The sequence below is a fragment of the Artemia sp. Qi Xiang Cuo genome, chromosome 15, assembly GCF_049724085.1.
Source record: "Artemia sp. Qi Xiang Cuo chromosome 15, ASM4972408v1, whole genome shotgun sequence".
Taxonomy (NCBI): Eukaryota; Metazoa; Arthropoda; class Branchiopoda; order Anostraca; family Artemiidae; genus Artemia; species Artemia sp. Qi Xiang Cuo.
The window spans coordinates 20,929,943-20,949,372 of record NC_142808.1 but is presented as its reverse complement, the minus strand read 5'-3'; the positions used below and the strand labels follow the sequence as shown (position 1 = coordinate 20,949,372).

General features: G+C 35.0%; 1 protein-coding gene across 1 annotated transcript in view; it reads left to right on the top strand.

Moving 5' to 3' along the window:
- Bap55 (Brahma associated protein 55kD) overlaps positions 1–18,730 on the top strand; it is a 34,692-nt gene extending 15,962 nt beyond the window's left edge. Inside the window, exons 4-9 of the mRNA XM_089101717.1 lie at positions 1,059–1,251; positions 6,405–6,601; positions 8,769–8,885; positions 14,598–14,735; positions 16,322–16,417; positions 18,485–18,730. Of these exons, the coding sequence (XP_088957843.1) occupies positions 1,059–1,251; positions 6,405–6,601; positions 8,769–8,885; positions 14,598–14,735; positions 16,322–16,417; positions 18,485–18,652 (909 nt within the window). The 3' untranslated portion in view covers positions 18,653–18,730. The remainder of the gene's footprint in view (positions 1–1,058; positions 1,252–6,404; positions 6,602–8,768; positions 8,886–14,597; positions 14,736–16,321; positions 16,418–18,484) is intronic.
- The last annotated feature ends 700 nt before the right edge of the window (positions 18,731–19,430 follow it).

The following is a 19,430-nucleotide window of genomic DNA, read 5'->3' as shown; positions in this document are numbered from 1 at the left end:
GTCTTACTTTTGCTCTTTTGAGAGTTACTTCAAATGCGTTAATTGTTCTTCTTTTTTTTTTTGAGCACTGAAGACAGCTGGGAGGAAGTTCATGACGAGATATTTGCTTTTGTCATTTTTGCTTCTTTTCGGTCCACTGGCTGAAATTACCCTCATTTTGTCTTATTTTTAATGTATTATATTTTTTTCTTGTTTGTCATATGTCAATCCTGCTTTTAGCCCTTTCTGTCTTTAGCAGCTCACATACTAACATAATTTTATTTCAACTGATATTTCACCATTTTAAAATTATAACTAACTGTACTATAATACACTTTATCATTCTGATGAAAAGAGACTGAAGTCAGACAGACGGCCTTTTAAACCAGGTAATACAGCTATTGACAAAACAAAATCATATCCAAACCTGTTTCTGCCAGCCTATTCGCGCTTTTGTGCTGTGAAATTGTCGGTAAAATATATAAAATACCGGAAACTAGGTAATATACATAAAATAGGTAAAATACCAATTCTCCGGGGGTCCGTAAAATTGCGGTAAAATACATAAAATACCCAATTTTACCAGTTACGACACTACCCCCAACCCCCTGTTTTCTGAAACTGCTACTAAGGTTTTATATGTAGCTTTAAATTTTTTAGTTTTTGTGCAATTGGAATAAACATAAAATTGAAGATGTTGATGTATATGATGCTTCCAAATTTCCCTTTTAGATTTTTGGCTACTGTTGACACGGATCATTCTTTATTACGACAAACTGTTTGTTAACAACAATCTAGTGGTTTAAGTCCGAGTATGTAATTGTTTTTTTTTTTTTTTTCATTATTGTAACCACTTGTGTTGTTTAACTCTAATAAGGTTTGAAGCAGTGAAAACAGGCTGAGAAAAAACGAATGCCAAAATATTTCTTGGCCTTAGCTGGTCTCGGCAGTTCTTTCAGACGTTTGCAACACATTTTGCCTTTTTGTACCTTTGCGCTCTGATGTATGCAAGTTCTCGGTGATGCTGTCTTTTTCGTCATTTTATTCTATTTCGCTTTCTTAAGCTGCATTCATTTTAGTGGAACATCAAAAGCAAAAGAGAAAAACTGACAGAAATTATGTTTGAGAAATACAACATCCCTGCGTTTTTTCTTGTCAAAAACGCTGTTTTGGCTGCCTTCGCCAATGGTCGAAGTACTGGTATTGTCGTGGATTCAGGAGCAACTCATACCTCTGCTGTTCCAGTTCATGACGGCTACGTTCTAACCCAAGGTAAGGAGAGGCTATACAAGTCCATATCAGTAACGTTTATACATTAGAAAACACAAGTGTAATGTGTTATTAATCTAGCTAAACACTGCTTTAAATGCTAAAACCCTTTTGGTGATTTTGCATCTATGCTAGGGAGGGTTGGACGTTATCACCTTGGAGTAGCACGCCTTTAGTGAATAATATGAGTGGTGGGTGTTGCCAAAAGTGACTATGGGACATCGTTGAAACAGTTTAAGAATTAAATTGGTTTTTACTGCTTTAGCCCGGTAACGTGGTATAACGTGGTAACATATAAATTTGTAACGTTTTTAACTATCTTAAGGCTGATTCAATTACTAAATATCGTTTTAAGTCCCATCTACACTTTGGAGGGTTTGACTAACAGCAAAAAGTAGGTCGTTAGATATGCGGTAGAGTTCGGGATGGTGCCAAAGAGTTAATAGCATAAACGGTGAACAAGCTGGAAAAAATGTATTAGTTTTTGAATTGTATAACCTAGTAACGTTTATAGCGTGGTAATATGTAACGTTGCAACGTTTTTAACCTTCCTATAGGTGATTGAATTAATAAGCACTGTTTTGGGCCCTATTTAAATTAGTATCCGCGTTCGTTTATTTAAATAGCGGTCATAGGGCTCAAAGATAAACGCTAAATCACGCCACTTTTATGATCATAAAAAAGGGTAAAGAAAGAGTCACTTGATGAATTAACCTAACGACAAAAGGTACAAAGGAACATGGAAATCTATTTCTACGGCCTTTGCCGGCTGTTGACTACGGTAGTAGCTGTGGTCCCCAAAGCAGGGAATGGCTTAACTTTATCTGCAACAATTGGTGCATTTTGAGGCTTTAGTATGGGCTAGAGTTGATGATATTGGAAAGGTGACAACAGTGTAAAGGGTGGAACAGCCAAAGCAATATATTAGTTTTTTTAATAATCGAACCGAGTAACGGTAACGTTTTTAACTTAGCCTAACGTTTAGCTACTAAAAATTGGTTTACGTCCAATCTAAGAAAGACTAACAGAGTAAAACTATCAAGAAGAAAGAGAAGTTTAGCAGCTTCGAACAAAAGGGTTAAGTTTAAATTTTTCAAGTCTTGTAGTAGATAGTCTACGTGTCTATAGACAGTTTATGAATATGTTTTTAAGCCAAATCTCTAAGCTTTAGTCAACTATTTCGAGTTGATGTAGACTATATGAGTTCTTCAATGATGTAGACTATATGAGTTCTTCAAAAATGACCTTGTGTCTTTTTTTCTTAACGAGGATTGGCTTTTCAAGGCTTTTCCTATTTTGCAGTCGAAGTCTTGATATTCGATTTCTGACTTTAGATTTGAAGCAGAAGGAGGTTTGATGCGCCAGCAGATCAGCCGGGAAAATATTGCTTACAATAGAAATAACTAAGACACAAATATAATAAATATACCATAATAACAAAAGTTCTGCAAAAAAACAAAAACAAACAAATAATCAAATAGATTTCCCGTCAGCTTACTAAATCAAATCAATATGAGCAGAAAATTAGCTCTTTAAATTTAATAGAATGTTTAAACTTAATGATTATTTTGTGTTTTTTGAAGCTGTGCCCCCCCCCCCTCTTCTAGAGACTATTTTGTGCCCATATACACGACAGACATAAAAGACTAAAGAAAAGGTAGTGTAAATCTATTGCGCGATTATTATGCTCATCACTGATATAGTAGTAAAAAGACAATTTATTATAAATAAAAAGTTAATTGGCAGAACATCAAAAGCAAAGCTTGCAAGAGCAAGATGTGAAAACAATGACAGCAACAAATAAAAAATAGTAATAAATGGAATAGATTCTACAAAGTGTATTTTTCAACCATTTTGAGATGCACAAATTCAAAGAGGGTGAGGGGTGAACCGTGTACCAAAATAAACACAACCAAATGCATTAAAACATGGCTCAGAACCATTGGACATTTTTTCTCATTTCTTATCTGATTTGTTTACTGTCTTAAAAATTAGTAAAATTAAATTCAGCAGCTAAAATATGAAAAGAAAAGTAAATTATAATGTAATCTTATATGACAAATTGTGTATCTAAATCTCTCGTAAGTAGTCCAGTGACATTGAAAAAGGAAATAAAAACTTACTTTAATTATAATTTTATCGGCTAGACACCTACAAAGAAGCGGGGGTCAAAGATTACTCAACCCAAGTAGTAAATTTGTAGTCAAAGATTTGTAGTCAAGTAAACACCACTTTCTGTCCACTTAACGTCTCTGATCATTTTTGCCAGTTTACAGTGGCCCAAAGAGGAAAAGCTACCTTAGCTGAGTGGTTGGCATAATGTGTTTGCAATTCTATATCCTACGGGACGGTGGTTCTAGGTGAGGTGGAAAAACTCCGGATTCTGCTGCAAACAAGTAAACAAAGAAAAAGTCTTGTGGGATTTATGCTTTACTTCTATATTTCTTCTTCTTATTTTTAAGTAACAATGGGTTTATTTAAAAAAAAAAAATATATACATCATCGATTCCCTGAAGCAATGCTTGTGCGGGAGAAAACCCACCTAATAAATCAAAAATTATAATCAAATATTAAGGTAAGAGGGCCATAAAGGCCGAGAGAAGGTTCTGTGCTTTTGATTGGGGTAAATGGGGATTTTGAGGGCAATGGGGGTCTGGGAGTATACATTGAAAGCGTTGGTTAAAAGAGTTACACGTCAAGCTACCGGGGTGGGCAGGCGGAATTCCTTGAGGAGGAGAATGTAAGGCACTTTGTCCTGACCGTAAATAATTCTCAGGGCTCTCTTCTGAATAATTTCTAGCCTATCGGACTGATCCACCGTACGACCAAAATGCCACACCGGGCAAGCATACTCAAGCTGTGGGCGAATAAAATATAAGTAAAGGCAGAGGATATGTGCTTTTGAACATAACAATTTAGTAAATAGCTTAAAGAGAGACAGAAATGCACTAGCCTGTTTAACAACAGAGCAAATTGGGACCTCACTTTTCAAATTGCTAGTCACTGCGACCCTTAGGAGTTTAGTTTTTGTTGTTTTTATTTCATTAGGTATTGTGATTGTAAATGATGGCTTTGATTTAAGAAAATTAAAGGACATAATATTAGATTTATGGAATTCACTTTCATTTTGACTGGGCTGCTTCACTTGTAACGTCTTCGAGGATTTCCATTGCACTGCTCTTAATATTTATTTTTTACTTTTTGAGCAATGATATCCCATCCACAAACTTCTATCAATTGGCTGGTTCAATACTAAGATTATCAATCATTCCCAAATATAGCAAGGGACCTAAAAGCGTACCATGCGGAACTCCGCAAGAAATAGGGAATCAGAATAAACAGTTTTGTACTTGAATTGACTCCTATTTGACAGAAAAGATGCAATAATATTGACTAGAAAAGGGGTACATTAAATTCATTCAGCAATTTTTCAACTAAAACATTATGACTAACCACATCAAAAGCCTTTTGGAGGTCGATTAAAAGGATATTCAACCAGGTAATGTGTCGTTGATAGGACTTTCATGTTTCCGAATTGTTGTTCATTAAAAAGTTCAAGGATCGTCTTTTTAAGCCAATTTGCTCCAAAGCTCTCATATAGTTTAGAGAATATTGATGTTGAGGTAATTGGTCGGACTCCATAAAAGTCCAAACTAACACCTTTCTTCTGTATGGGTGTAATGTATCCTTTTTTCCAGCACTTAGGGAATGAACCACTTCTAGTTATTGTATTAAATATATTTGATAAAGGTTTTGATAACTTATCAGGAAATGCTTTCCACTAAATCAATTGGAATACCAAGGGGACATATTAAAGTTCTCTATAGTTTATGTATTTTTGCCTGAACATCAACAGGCTGTACCACAGGGGTATCCTGGTCTGGTGTGGGGGGGGAATATTACATGAGAGAGCAGGAAGGGTTTGTACAATAGCGGCAAGGTGTTTATTTAGTGAATTTGTTTAGTGAAAGGTCCAGCTTACTACTATTTTGAGCTTTGACAGTCCTCGTTTCCCACCCGTGCTAGAGTGCGAAACGTGGTGGATATTATCTTTTTAAGGTAGAATATCGATCGTTGATTCTTTGGCATTGTATATGCGTCTTTTCTTAACTTGGAATTCCTCTCTCCGAAATGAAGTGTTTCTCCAAAATCAAATCGTGCTTAGGTGCGGAAATGCAACCCCTATTTCATCATCTTGTTCTCCCGCATAACACAGGCTGCGTTCTATGTACGAAGGCGAGGCCATTTTTTTTCTAAATAGGCGAGGCGATTTTTTCTCCCAGAGCATAATCCAGGCTTTGGCTCCGTTTCTGACAGTTTCATCCGTCTAATGTAGAGGTTGAGATTTTAAGTGAGTTGTGAACTTTCGGGTTCGATTGAGATTTTATTCCGGTGTCTGAATACCGCTTTCCCGGATACTGTAGAATTTATATGGTGTGTACAATTGACAAATCTCGCTTGAAAGCTGCGTTTTAAGTGACGTTTGGCAACTGCTTAGAAAGAGAGAGAGAGAGAGAGAGAGAGAGGAAAAAGGAGAAAAATGCGATATTCTTATCCAATAATTGTACATCCTTCTTAGAGCTTTGAGAAAGTTGGCATTTTGTGCAAATACCTTCAACGTTTATGGTGAAGGTAATAATTTCAACGGTCATAGCCTTAAAGCCATTGAGTTTACCATGCTATTGCAGATTAGGATGATGCATCAAATACTCGGAGCACTAGGATAGAAGAGTACTTCTGACGATCGCTTCGTAGATTCTAATTTTCGTTGTGAGGTCTATGCTTCGACACTTCCGTAGTGATTTATTGAGCTGAGAAGAGCGGGCTGAGGCTAGGCGAATACGTCTTTCAGTTTCTTGATCAGATCCCCCTTCATAATCCATAAGGGAGATGAGGTATACAAATTCTCTAACATGCTTAATGCTGTTGCCGTCTAGGGATATAGAACGGGGACTCTGGGAATGGCAAACATCACATTGGTCTTTGTTGGGTTAATTCTTAATATGACCTTTGCAGAGTAGTATGCAACTTTGTCCATTATCATTTGGGCTTTCATTGGGTCATCCCTCCCTTCCCATAAAAGGTATCCCCCATTCCTCCCCATAACAAAAGAAATCCCTGTTATCCCTAAACACAACTTATTTTAATTTTTACAGGCATTGTCAAATCCCCGTTAGGGGGTAATTTTTTAACACATCAATGTCGTCAGTTTTTAGAAGAATCTGGTACTGACCTGACACCTATGTATGCAATTGGATCCAAAGAAGCCGTCAATGAAAATGACCCGCCGAAATTTACGAAAAAGGTCAACTTACCGGAAGTAACCAAATCCTGGCATGACTATATGGTGAAGGTAGGATTGTTTTCTTCTGTTTTTTGTTTATTATTTCTTGGAAGGTAATGAGAATACTATTCTTTATGTTTTATTTATTTTTGTAATTTACTTGACTCTAAAATGCTACCGGACATATAAATAAATTATATAAAATTAGCCTACATGGAAAAAAAAAATTCATAATGGAACCTCGGACAGAAGAAACAAAAAATGAGAAAAAAGAATTAAAAAATAACAGAGAATACGAGGGTTATTTCAGCCATCGAAAAGACGAAAGCAGATATTTCGGCAAGGACCTCTGCCAATCTGTCTTCCGTGTTACAAGAAAAAAGAAAAAAAAACGTAGCCTTTCGACGTCAACTCTAACAGAGCAAAACACTAACACTCACTGTGGTCTTGAAATGTATTTAAGGATGAAACCCTGTTAAAATTTATGTCTGATTGCGTTTCAGCCTTTTACTCTTCATTATCATTCGATTCGCCATTCCGAATATTTGCCAACTTGAGTGTAACATTAACTAGAAGAAATTTTTTTTTCTCAAATGAAAGTAAAGAGCGCAGGGAGGGATGTGATTGCTTTTGAAATCGTTTACCGTAATAGGCTTCACAATAGACTTCAGTACCGTAAATTTAGATAAATATACCTTAAAAGGCTTCAGTAAATGCATCATGTATGATAAACATAAGGGGTCGACTGGCAATTACTATAAGGTGAAAGCAATGGTTTCTAAATAAGGATGAGAGTTTTACCATTTGTCGCTAGTGTTATTTTTATTTTTGTACCGTAATTGACCCGTAAAGGTTTCAAAAAATGTATCATGCAGAGTAGCCACTAGGGTAAAGGCACATGCGTAGAGTTTTATGGAGGAACAATAGATCTTTTTATTTTTTGGATTGCGGGTGGGAGTTTGTAACAATAACAAAAATTGTATTTGATTATTTTGGCAAGAAGTGCTGGGAAAAATTTAGGATATCCCCCCTCCTGATTTTTCCCATATTTTTTATATATATATGTGTGTTTCTTTAGACGACGTTCTTATAGTCTGACCATAAAAGTGACGCTACCAGTCGGTTCAGCGGCATTTTTTTTTACCCATTTCAAGACTTTCTTGCGCTATTAAAACTCCATTTGAATTTTTGCGACGTTTTATGACGTGTTCAACCGATGTTCTTATGATTTCAGGATAAAAATGAGAAGACCAGTGGGTTCAGCAGCATTTGTTACCCGTTTCGAGACTTTTTTAAACTATTAAAACCCCATTTGAATTTTTGGGTTGTTTAAACAACGAACGTTCTTATGATCTGAGGATAAAAGTGGGACGACCAGTGGGTTCAGCAGCATTTTTTAAGCATTTCAAGACTTTCTTGAGATATTAAAACCCCATTTGAAAATTAATGACGTTATACGACGTTTTGGCGACGTTCTAGTGATAGAATGTTTTGTCTCCAGTTCGAGGATTGTTCAGCGAAGTCGAAAGTATATGTCCAACAACTTTCATGATTTCTTGAAAAAATGCACGATTCTTCTGATTTTTAAAGCTTAGCTGCTCCACTATCAACACTAATGAAGACAAACATTTGAGGTAATTTCTACTAAGGAAGAAGGTTGAAACGGACGACTCCCCTATGAAGTTACCAATGCTGTCCTGCACATCATTAGGGGTGGAAGGATCTCCTCCTCCCACGAGGGGAGGAAAGCACGGATCTAAGTTTAAGTAAGTGAAAACCAACGGATGGCTTAGCTTCAATAACCAGGCACTGTAAACCGATATTTCTTTTCCTACAGAAATAATTGCAAGTACAGCGTTACACTTCGTCACAAGATGTAAATTACGGGTCTGTAGGAGGAAACGTAAAAGATATCTCGTGAATGTAAATAGCAATACAATTGGTTCCGTGTTTCCATTGAAATATCCCATCCAACTGTAATATATATTTTACTTTCTTGGTTTTCTATGGAGTAAATATAACTCTTTAACATATAAATCATACAGTTCTGAAAGTTCTCTGGGCCTGTAACTGTATAGTTTCCCCAAGAACAAAGCGAGAAGAGGCACTAGAAATAAAGAAGAAGGTAAAGGCCTGAAAGTATTCTAATCCTTAATTATCTGTTTTTTTTTCTATAGGAAATACTCATTAATCTGTGTTTTCTATACTAATGAATGGACTTTACTTTTTACTTTAGGAAGTAGTACAAGACTTTCAAGCGACGGTTTTACAAGTTTCTGATCAGCCTTATGACGAAGAACAGGCTTCTTCTATGCCATCTATTCAATATGAATTTCCTACTGGTTATCATCAGGTAATTTAACTATTGTATTTTGTCTGTCTTTATTTTCCTCAGTCCCATCCCCTCTCTGGATGCGATAATGCCCTGGGTTTGATCCCACAAAAAGTTCAAGTTCAGGCCCTGGGGAGTGCCTGAACAATTGCCTGGGGAATGTTCTTCGGATTAACTCTTGGGGGGGGGCGTGTCCTCACACCTCGACTTTGCTTGCGCAAGTGTGATCTAGAACCATGTCAAGTTCCTTAATTCTGAACCAGCAGAATAAAATTTGGGAACCTTAATTTTAGTTTATTCTCGTTTCCGATTACGCTTTTCCCTTTCATCATAACGGTTGTTTTGTTCATTTTTAGATATTTGGTATTTTTCTCTGGTGAAAGACTCTTTAAATGCTTTATGTGTCCATCCTGCGAGAATCCTATTTTAATTTTTGTTTTCGGCAGTGCTAGTTTGTCAAAATTCTACGGATAATACCATGAACTGTTTTGTTTCATCTGTTAGTATATTTTCTGTGCATCTGCTGTTTATATATTGTTTTTCTTTAGTACTTCATATATTTCTATACTGTAAACTGTTTTGAACGTCAAAGAAAAATGTGAGCAAGTAGCAAGCGATGTAAATCGATGTTCTGATGTTAAATTCGAGACTAGCTATCATCCCGAAGCCAGATTACTTACTCAATTTATCGAAAACCAATTTTACATTCGTTAAACTTTCGTCTTTAAAAATGTTTGAAAGTAAAGATCACCGCCCTCTAACCCTGGAATAACTTAGTCATGATTTTACGCAGGAAACGGTGATATTCTTTCTTTTTTGTGATAATCACACTTTCTTTGAATTGTGCCCTAGCCGAGGGGTTAGCATGGCTAAATTTGAAATCCGTTCTCCATGAGGACATGGGTTGTCCGTGACAACCATGGTTGTCATGGTTGTCGTGACAACCATGGGTTGTCAGTTGTCCGTGAGGACAGGGGTCTGAGGCCTGGTGTCGCTCGTTATTTAGTTTGGAACGGGGATCATTGGTGTGACTCTGTAAGCTCAGACAAAGTTGACCTAACTCCAAATAGGTACCTGGAGAAATATGGGGAAGGTAAACTGAAGGAAGGGCGTGTGAAAGCACAGGATGGATGGCCTCCAACCCCCAGTGTACTTCCTGGCTGAAGGGTCGTGAAACGAAGATCAGCAGCGCCCGTAGGGACTGTAAAGCTCAGTGCCGTGATCTTTACCAGTACTTTATTTTGCTAAATTGTTTTGGTAGTTTCGACGATATTTCAAAACTATGCCTAACTTGGTCAATTTTAATTTCAATGATAAATTCATTGATTCAAGTTACAGAAGAACATATTAGAGGATACAATTGTAAAAAAAAACAAAAACTGAACCAATAATAGAGATCAAGCTATTATAGGTTACAAAAAGCATGTAGATATAAAAATAGCTTCGAAATGATCGATTAAACACATCTCAATGATTTTTCAGTGCCTCACTCGCGGTGACCAAGAAAAGGAGTCACTTAACTGATTACCATGTTAAAAATTGATTCTTATTGCAGCTCAAGCCGGGGGAGAGGGACTAAAATTCGTCTAAATGGTGTTTTCGGCTTTGGTAATTGTAATAGTGCAACTTTCAGTTCGGTCTCTCACAGTGTTAAAGGAATCTCAGGCTATTTTTCAAAGTTCCTATAAACTTCCAAACGAAGTGACTCGCTTTTACTTTTTTTAAACAGTGTTAGAGATTAAGATTATAAATAATTTGAAGTAGTAAGAGTAGTGAAACTGAAATCTTGTGTGTCCTGTGGGAGCGTAGTGGGTTTGACCTCAACTTGATAACATCGAACCCAGAGGGTCCCGTAGAAACACAAGGGTCCCGTAACTTGGATGTAGCAACACACGTCAGGGCCAACGTGAGCACCTTAGTAGTCAAGAAGCGTCGTTAATCTGATACAATGCAAGGAAGTCTGATTTTTGGATTGTTTGCGCAAAACTTACGCAACCACATATGTTTTTAAAAAATAGGGAAAAGTCGGGACTTTTTTACGAAAAAAAAATTCAATTTGAATCTAAGCGGTTTTCACATCTGGAGGGAGTCAATTCTTAAAAAAAAAAGAATGATTTAAAAACAGCAACTAAAGACATGTTATACCAAACAGCCTAAAAAGGTGTAGTTGTCCTTTTGAATCAATTGATCTACATGTTTGAATTTCTACGAATGAAAGCGTTCTCAAATTTGATGAATTAGTTTTTTTGTTGCTTTTTACGGTTCAACGTGGTAATGCTGGCAAAGATAATATCTTAAACTACATTGGCCTGCCATAATATAAGAAAAGGAAACGATCAAAAATGGGGTTTTTAAGGCCAAACGGAAATACTGAATAAACAAACAAAGCGAATATTTCGAGAGGACAACTGCCTCTCTTCTCAGCGTGAAACGAAATAATGTATTCAAGGAAAGTGCCGAAGAAAAAAAACAACAAAAAACAAACGTGGAAAGTCAATGTGAAAAGAATAAAAAAAAACAATGAAAAAAACCAAAAACTTAAAAAATGAATAAAATTCAAGAAAAGCCAAAAACCATAAGAATTAAAACCAAATACCTAATAACCATAAAAGCGAGTCATTCGTTTATATCCGCGATTTGCACAAAATCCAGAAAATTATGAACTGCCATCGACGGATACTAGCAAACAACTGAGAAATAAAAGAAAAGAAAACAATTCATTCACTCAAAAACAAAAACGAACCAGCAATTAAATAAGTTGGGGAACAATGTCATCTGATTTCAGATTTTAATTATTGCATTTCTTGCAGACACCCTTTGAGACCTAAGGGGTTGTTTACGTGATTGATTATATGATTGGGAAAGTGGTTTAAGGTTTATTTCAGGGATTACTAAAGCGTCGGCTTCTCTTTTGAAAAAAACTAAATATGACTCGTTTATTCTTAAATCACCGGAATCTCTGTTTAAAGCTAGAGCTAAATGCTGGTATTTAAAAATTTCAGCCGCTTCCCTGTAGTGCTGGACAATACCCTTGTCATGAGCAGTTAAACTAGCTTGGTTAGATAGAATAGTATGTTCCGGAAAATAATAGATACTTAAACTTTGGAAATGTGTTCTGAAACCCTTTTTACGTACAGGAGACCAAGGTAAAGGGAATTTTCCCTTTGATTTGTGTTAGCTGTGTCACCATCTGATAGCTTTTTAATACGTTTTTCAATTACAGAACTTATTAAACTAATGGGGTAAACATTCCCAAATAAAACATCCCTTAAAAGCAAAAAAAACGGAAAATTTTGACTCTGCCTTTGCAGAACATATCTATGATTTTCCGGAACATACTATTTAACTGCTCATGACAAGGTTATTGTCCAGCACTACAGGGAAGCGGCTGAAATTTTTAAATGCCAACATTTAGGTTACGCTTTAAACAGAGATTCCGGTGATTTAAGAATAAACGAGTCATATTTCGGTTTTCTCAAAAGAGAAGCCGATACTTTAGTAATCCCTGAAATAAACCTTGAACCACTTTCCCAATCATATCATCAAACACGTGAACAACCCCTTAGGTCTCAAAGGGTGTCTGCAAGAAATGCAATAATTAAAATCCGAAATCAGATGACATAGTTCTTCAACTTATTTAATTGAATTCGTTTCGTTTTTGAGTGAATGAATTGTTTTCTTTACTTTTATTTCTCAGTTGTTCGCTAGTGTCCATCGATGGCAGTTCATAATTTTTTGGATTTTGTGCAAATCGCGGATATTGGCGAATGACTCGCTTTTATGGTTGTTAGGTGTTCGGTTTTAATTCTTATAATTTTTGGCTTTTATTGAATTTTATTCATCTTTTAATTTTTTGTTTTTTTCACTGTTTTTTTTTTCATTTGCTATGTTTGTTTACTTAGTATTCTCGTTTGGCCTTAAAAACCCCATTTTTGATCGTTTCTTTTTCTTATATGCTGGCAAAAATGTGATACATCCCTAAAAACTTCATAATTTTGAAATAACCCCAAAAAATGAGTAAAAAAATGTTTTGTTTTCAATGACTAATTATGGGAAAATTCTTCATAGCTAAATGGGGACCGATTTTCTTATCAAATGAATGGAGAGAATTACAAAATGTCTACGAGAGAATATTGTCGCTGTTACGCCTAAAGGTCGTATCTGAATATCTGACATTTTCAAACTTCTGAAATAATAACCAAAAACTTTTTGCTGAGCTGGATTAATGTTCAATGCCAATGTTCAATGACAAGTTAACCCCCAGAAACAAGATAAAATAGATAAAATAAATCGCAAAAATAAATACCACAGTAGATTCATGAGCGGTTACTAGGTATCTTTAAATTAACGTCTCTTAAATATATAGTGGCAACATGTTTTCTTTAATAGAGTTTTATTTTACTTATTAAATAAAGAGACAATTTTTTTTCAATTGAAAGTAAGGAGCAACATCAAAACTTAACACGAACAGAAATTATACGTTTATAAATGGTGTTCCCACTTCTCGATACCTCGCTCTTTACGTTAAAGATTTTTAGTACTTTTAAAAAAGCTTCTTATTGTTCTAATTAAACGACCTTTGTGTTTCAGGAGTTGTTTTTAAAGAATTGGGACACAATTCAAGCTTTAGCGTAAAAAGCGAGGTGTTGAGGAGGGGGTAACGCCCTCATATACGTAATAATTTATGCTCGTTTTAAGTTTTAATGTTGCTCCTTACTTTCAGTTGAACAACCTTGTTCTATTTATTTAATTTTTTATTGTTTTTTAAATAATGCCAGGAAATCTGGCTCCACCTCCGCGGAAAATTTACCCCAGACGATTATCCTTAACATCTCCACGCGTAAAATTAAGTCGGCAAGAGAAAGTAAGACATATAAAAATAATTTTGTGTAGGAATTGCGGCAGATTCCCCCAGTGAAAAAGTTAATCCCCCTGGAAACTTCCCTGCCCATGAAATATTCTGCCCATGAAAATTGACAAAATCTAAGTATCAGAGTGAATAATTTTTTTATCAACATTGTTTGCCAGATACATCGAGTAAAATTGAAACAACATCCTTTGTCATATAAATCGAATAAAATTGATAAAATCTAAGTGTTAAAAGGAATAATTTTTTGTTATCAAAATCTTTTGCTAGATATATCGAATAAATTTGACAAAATCTAAATTTAAGATGATTAAATACTGTAACAACATACTTTGTCTAATATATTGAATAAAATTGGCAAAATTTAAGCATCAGAGTTACCTGATACTACCTGATACCGGTATAGGCTACCTGTTCAGTTACACCTCGGTCCTATTAATTCACATTACCCTGCTGATCTTCCTTTTGAGAACAGATTAGCATGTGGTCTTTGATCCTGCCTCAGATCTTACCTCACAAGTGTCAAATACAAGATTTGATGTAATAGGTTGATAGTGCTTTAGGCGTAAGAATGACGATATACGTATACTAAAATATAAAATGTCGGCTGACGAATGCGCTATCTCTATCCTCATTTTTCCCTCATTTTTCTCTATCCATCTATCTCTATCTATCTATCTATCTATACATCTATCTCTATCCTCATTTTTCCAGTTCTTCTGGTTCCTCATGTTCATATAAAAAATATAATAATCAAAACCAGCCACAAATCTTCTTCGTTGCTTTCCTCTGATATTTATTTTTCATGAAGTAGCCACCCAATTCTTTTTTTTTTAATGTATTTAAAATCACATCTTTTTAAACAGGACTTTGGAGCAGAACGCTTTAGGATACCAGAGGCCTTATTTGACCCTAGTGGAATTCGTGGAGTGTCATCCACTATGCTGGGAATAGGACATGTCGTAACAACCAGTGTCGGCATGTGTGATGTTGACTTAAGACCGGTGAGTGTGTTTTTTTTGGGGGGGGGGCTGGAGGCATGAAATGTTTCTATTAATTTGTAAATACTTTTTGTTAGATTTTTCTAAAAATTCTAATTTCTTAAAAGAGGTGTAAAAATTCTCATCGGCGCTTTGCTGATGATCAAGCCAGTTGAAGCAAGCACTTTCTCTTACAGATTGAAGTACTAGAATTTTTATCTTAAGAAACTAAAAAAAAACAGCCTGGTTCTTTTTGTATGATAGAAAGAAGAAAGAGGCCTTCGCTGTCAATTATTAAATTCTAATATGTTTTTAATATTTTTGCAGTTTATATAATAACTATAGGGATTCTGAACTGAACTTAAAAAATTTTCAACTTTATTTTTCAAAGAAACAAAGGTTCGGGGATATTTATTTCATAATAACAAAAGACAAGCCGAGGCAAAAGTTAAAGGTCCAATAAAAAAACAAACCTAATTTTACAAAGGCACTGCTTCTAATTTAAGGTCCATTCGACGTCATCATGACATCAAGAGAAGTCTCAGATTGTCTGCGTTTAGAAGACAAGTGGCAATGAAAATCCATATATAGAAGCCTGCCGGCTTCTATGTGAGTAGAATTATTACTCACACATATATAGCACAACATAATTCTATTCTCATAAATTATTAGTAATAAGGGTCTACATTCCCTGTAAGATGTTCTGATTGTACTAAGAGTGATCTGAAACATACCCAAATATTAGTGCTTCTTCCAGAGGTATGCATGTGAATTTTTTTTCGTGATAGGGGGATTCAGAAAAGAGGCGAACTCTGTGAAATATGTTGGAAAAATCAGTGGCCTGGTGAGTAATTAATATTATGTCTATTATATTTTTTTCTCTTTTTATTCTTTGTCATGTTTTTCTTTGATTGACTATCCACTTATTTCATTATTTATTTCTTTAGCTGTTTTATCTGTGCAAAACGAGCTTGTCTCTCTGCCGGATATTTGTATATTTAGTATATATTATTGAAAAATCAATGAACCTGAACCAGAGGAGGATCTCAAGCCCCCACCTCCATGGTAAATGGGTAATCTCTTGACACGCTTTGAATGGTTGAAGGCTATGCTGGGGTGGCTTGAATATACGCAAGATGTTCTAATGCGTTGGTAATTTCGTCTGGTACTGACAGAAGGTATACAAGTAGATCTTCATTGGTGTATCTATGGTGAAGTTCATTAATATGATTGCTTTCAATCCATTTTATATGCTGTTTATTGCATTTGCATATAAATGATTTTGATGTCCGATTAATAACCTCCCTTCTTCCCCTCTAGATCTAGAACAAGACCTTTGTTGTTGTTTTTATTCCAAACATTGGTAAAAAAAACTGCCCGCTCCTCTAGATTTTGAGAAATACCCTTTTTTTGATATTTCATTTTTGTTGACTAAAATTTCTCCCCCTCCCTATATTTGTGTGAGTTAGCGCCTCTGCTAAACACCTTACCATACCTAGCTTGGCCATTCAAAATTGATGATTGCGCAGGTTTTGCGGCGGTTTTCTATGTCAAATAGTTGTTTGTATATATAAAAAAGAACAAATAGAAATGATTTTTTTCTTTTTCAGAGCCTTTATGGAAACGTTATTGTAACTGGTGGCAATTCATTGCTTCAAGGTTTTTCTGAGCGCTTAACTAGGGATCTTTCAGTTAAAACCCCGTCGGTGAGTAGAGATTTGAGTTTATTATAATCTTTCCCACCAATAAGTTGATTTTTCTTTTTCTTATTTGGATTGGATTATGGAGACTCTTTTGCATAATCCATATAAATTTCCGGAATCAAATTTTAAGTTACAGGTTGTTGCAGGTGGGATCTGATTTTGGGACCCGTATTACCAACCAGAAGATCAATCCCACCGTGCCACCGCAATCCTAACTTATTAAAATTCTTTCTCGATAATTACCATTCCTCCTAAAGTTTGAATAATAAAAACTATAGATGGTGCGTTTTGGTCTAATAAGACTTACGCACATTCTGGAGAATCTTTCTCGCTAGCATTTCTGACAGGGTCGTATCCAGGATTTTTTTTTTTTTTTTTTTTTTTTTTTTTTTTTTACAAAAACATTGTTCGGGAGAGGGGGGGTTGATAAAAATGCATCAAAATTGGCTTATATTCATTTTTGTTACGTTTTTAAGAGTTGGGTAAACATCTCAAGGGGTGTGGGGTAAAACCCCCTACCCCCCCTGGTTACGGCCTTGATTACTAGAGACTTAATGTTTCTTTATGTAATCTTATGGAATAGATTTTGGTTGTATCGTATTTATTATCAAATAAATTTTAAGTTACGCAAGTATTTGCAACGTTTTTGGAAAAGTCAACATAATAGCAATAAATGGAAGATCTGGAATTCATAAATTTTGAAAATTAATCAAAAAACTTTTCCCGGAAGGCCTTTCGCTCCTGTTTAATTTTGGATCTCCGTTAAAAGTCTTTAATTAAAATTAATTTTGTTACTAATTTAATTAATTCTATATAGTTTGCCTATGATGATCTACATGATAATTATGGTGGTGTTATGGTTGTTCGCGTCTGTCTGGTGTAGAAGGGCTTATTTAAGTGTGAATAGTTATACTTAATGTTACTTAACCACTTAGCATAGAAAATTCGGTGGTAGTGTTAATACCGCTTAAACTAGAATGTGTTTTCTCTGAATACCTAGTTCCTTTCTTGTACCTAGGCTATTTTTTGAATTCTGATAGATTTGTTTTCGCAATTAACTTTTACAATTAACGTTAGTCAAAATCATAGTTACCATTTCCTAATTAGCTTCAAATGGCGACTCTTCCATACTTGACAGTTTTTTAACACGTTTCTCAGTATTCGGCTACTCTGGGCTAGGGTTCGATCCTTATCTGAACGAACGACCATGATATCTGACCTGACTTTCTTTCGAGTGTATATAAGTCCAAATGACCTTCGCGAGGGGTCCTATAGCCGCAGTTCTGTAATAACTATTTGAAATTTATTAATTGTTTTTGACGACATTATATATCCGATAATACTGTAGTTCAAAATTCCGATTTCCAAAATCAAGTGCCCCCGCAATATTGATCAATGTAGTTTCCATCTATTGTTTATTTTGTTTTTCCCACGGCCATTTCTCGTAGAATGAGTGGTCGTAGAAACATAAGAGAAGGCTCATTTCATTGGAAATTGTATTTTCTGAGCGCTTTTAAGAGTCGAAAGTGATTGGAGGGTAAATAAAATGCGATTATCTTTATTATTTTTTTTACACATTATCATCTGTATGACGTGATGAAATCATGCAGAATTTCTATTACAAATAGTGATTCGTTTTGAAAATGGTTACGAGTTATGTCGGTAAAAAAAAGGGTTGCTAGAGGAATAGTATAAACATGGGTATGCCGAACCTTTCCTGAGCAAGACTATAGCAAATGACTACCTCCAACAGTATAAGATCCCATTTCAAAATTTTCAGCAGAGTTGCAGCCTAGTATGGATCGAGGCACAGCCATAGTAACAAAACATTTAAAAATTTGTTTGAAGAAAACTAAATAGTGAGAAAAAAACCATATGTAGCTGATTCAGGAATAGTAGGTATTATGTCGCTTTAATCTTAATGTTCAACGTTACTCTGAAAGCCAACTAATGGGAATTTCGTAAAATAGCCTGAAACCCCTCGAAAACGGCATCGGGTCGGAAAGAAAATACGCCATTGGAATTACCATTGCCGGAAACCCTATATTTTCAATATTTTTGTATTTTTAGAGCATGAAATTGAAAATCGTCAGTTCTAATTCACCAGCAGAGAGAAAATATGGAGCTTGGATTGGTGGATCGATCCTTGGATCTCTTGGAACTTTTCAGCAAATGTGGATATCTAAACAAGAATACGAAGAAGGAGGGAAAAACCAAGTTGATAGGAAATGTCCATAATTTCAATAAGACATACAATTTTTTTTTACTCAAATCAATTTTTAAATCTTTTTTAAAATAAATGTAAGAAAAGTGATATTACATTGTCTTTCATCGCTATATAGGGTAGAGAAAAATCGCTGATTATGAGGGAATTAAAATGAAAAAATAATTATATCTTAAACAAGAATATGAAGGATAAACACGGATATCTAAACAAGAATATGAAGAAGGAGGGAAAAACCAAGGTGATAGGAAATGTCCATAATTTCAAGAATATGAAGAAGGAGTGAAAACGAATATGAAGAAGGAGGGAAAAACCAAGTTGATAGGAAATGTCCATAATTTCAATAAGACATACAATTTTTTTACTCAAATCAATTTTTAAATCTTTTGTAAAATAAATGTAAGAAAAGTGATATTACATTGTCTTTCATCGCTGAAGAGAAAAATAGCTGATTATGCTGGAATTAAAATGAAAAAAAAAATTATATCTTAAACAACAATATGAAGGATAAACAAGGATATCTAAACAAGAATATGAAGAAGGAGGGAAAAACCAAGTTGATAGGAAATGTCCATAATTTCAAGAATATGAAAAAGAATATGAATATGAACAAGAGAATGTGAACAAGAATATGAAGAAGGAGGGAAAAACCAAGTTGATAGGAAATGTCCATAATTTCAATAAGACATACACTTTTTTTAGTTAAATCAATTTTTAAATCTTTTGTAAAATAAATGTAAGAAAAGTGATATTACATTGTCTTTCATCGCTATATAGGGTAGAGAAAAATAG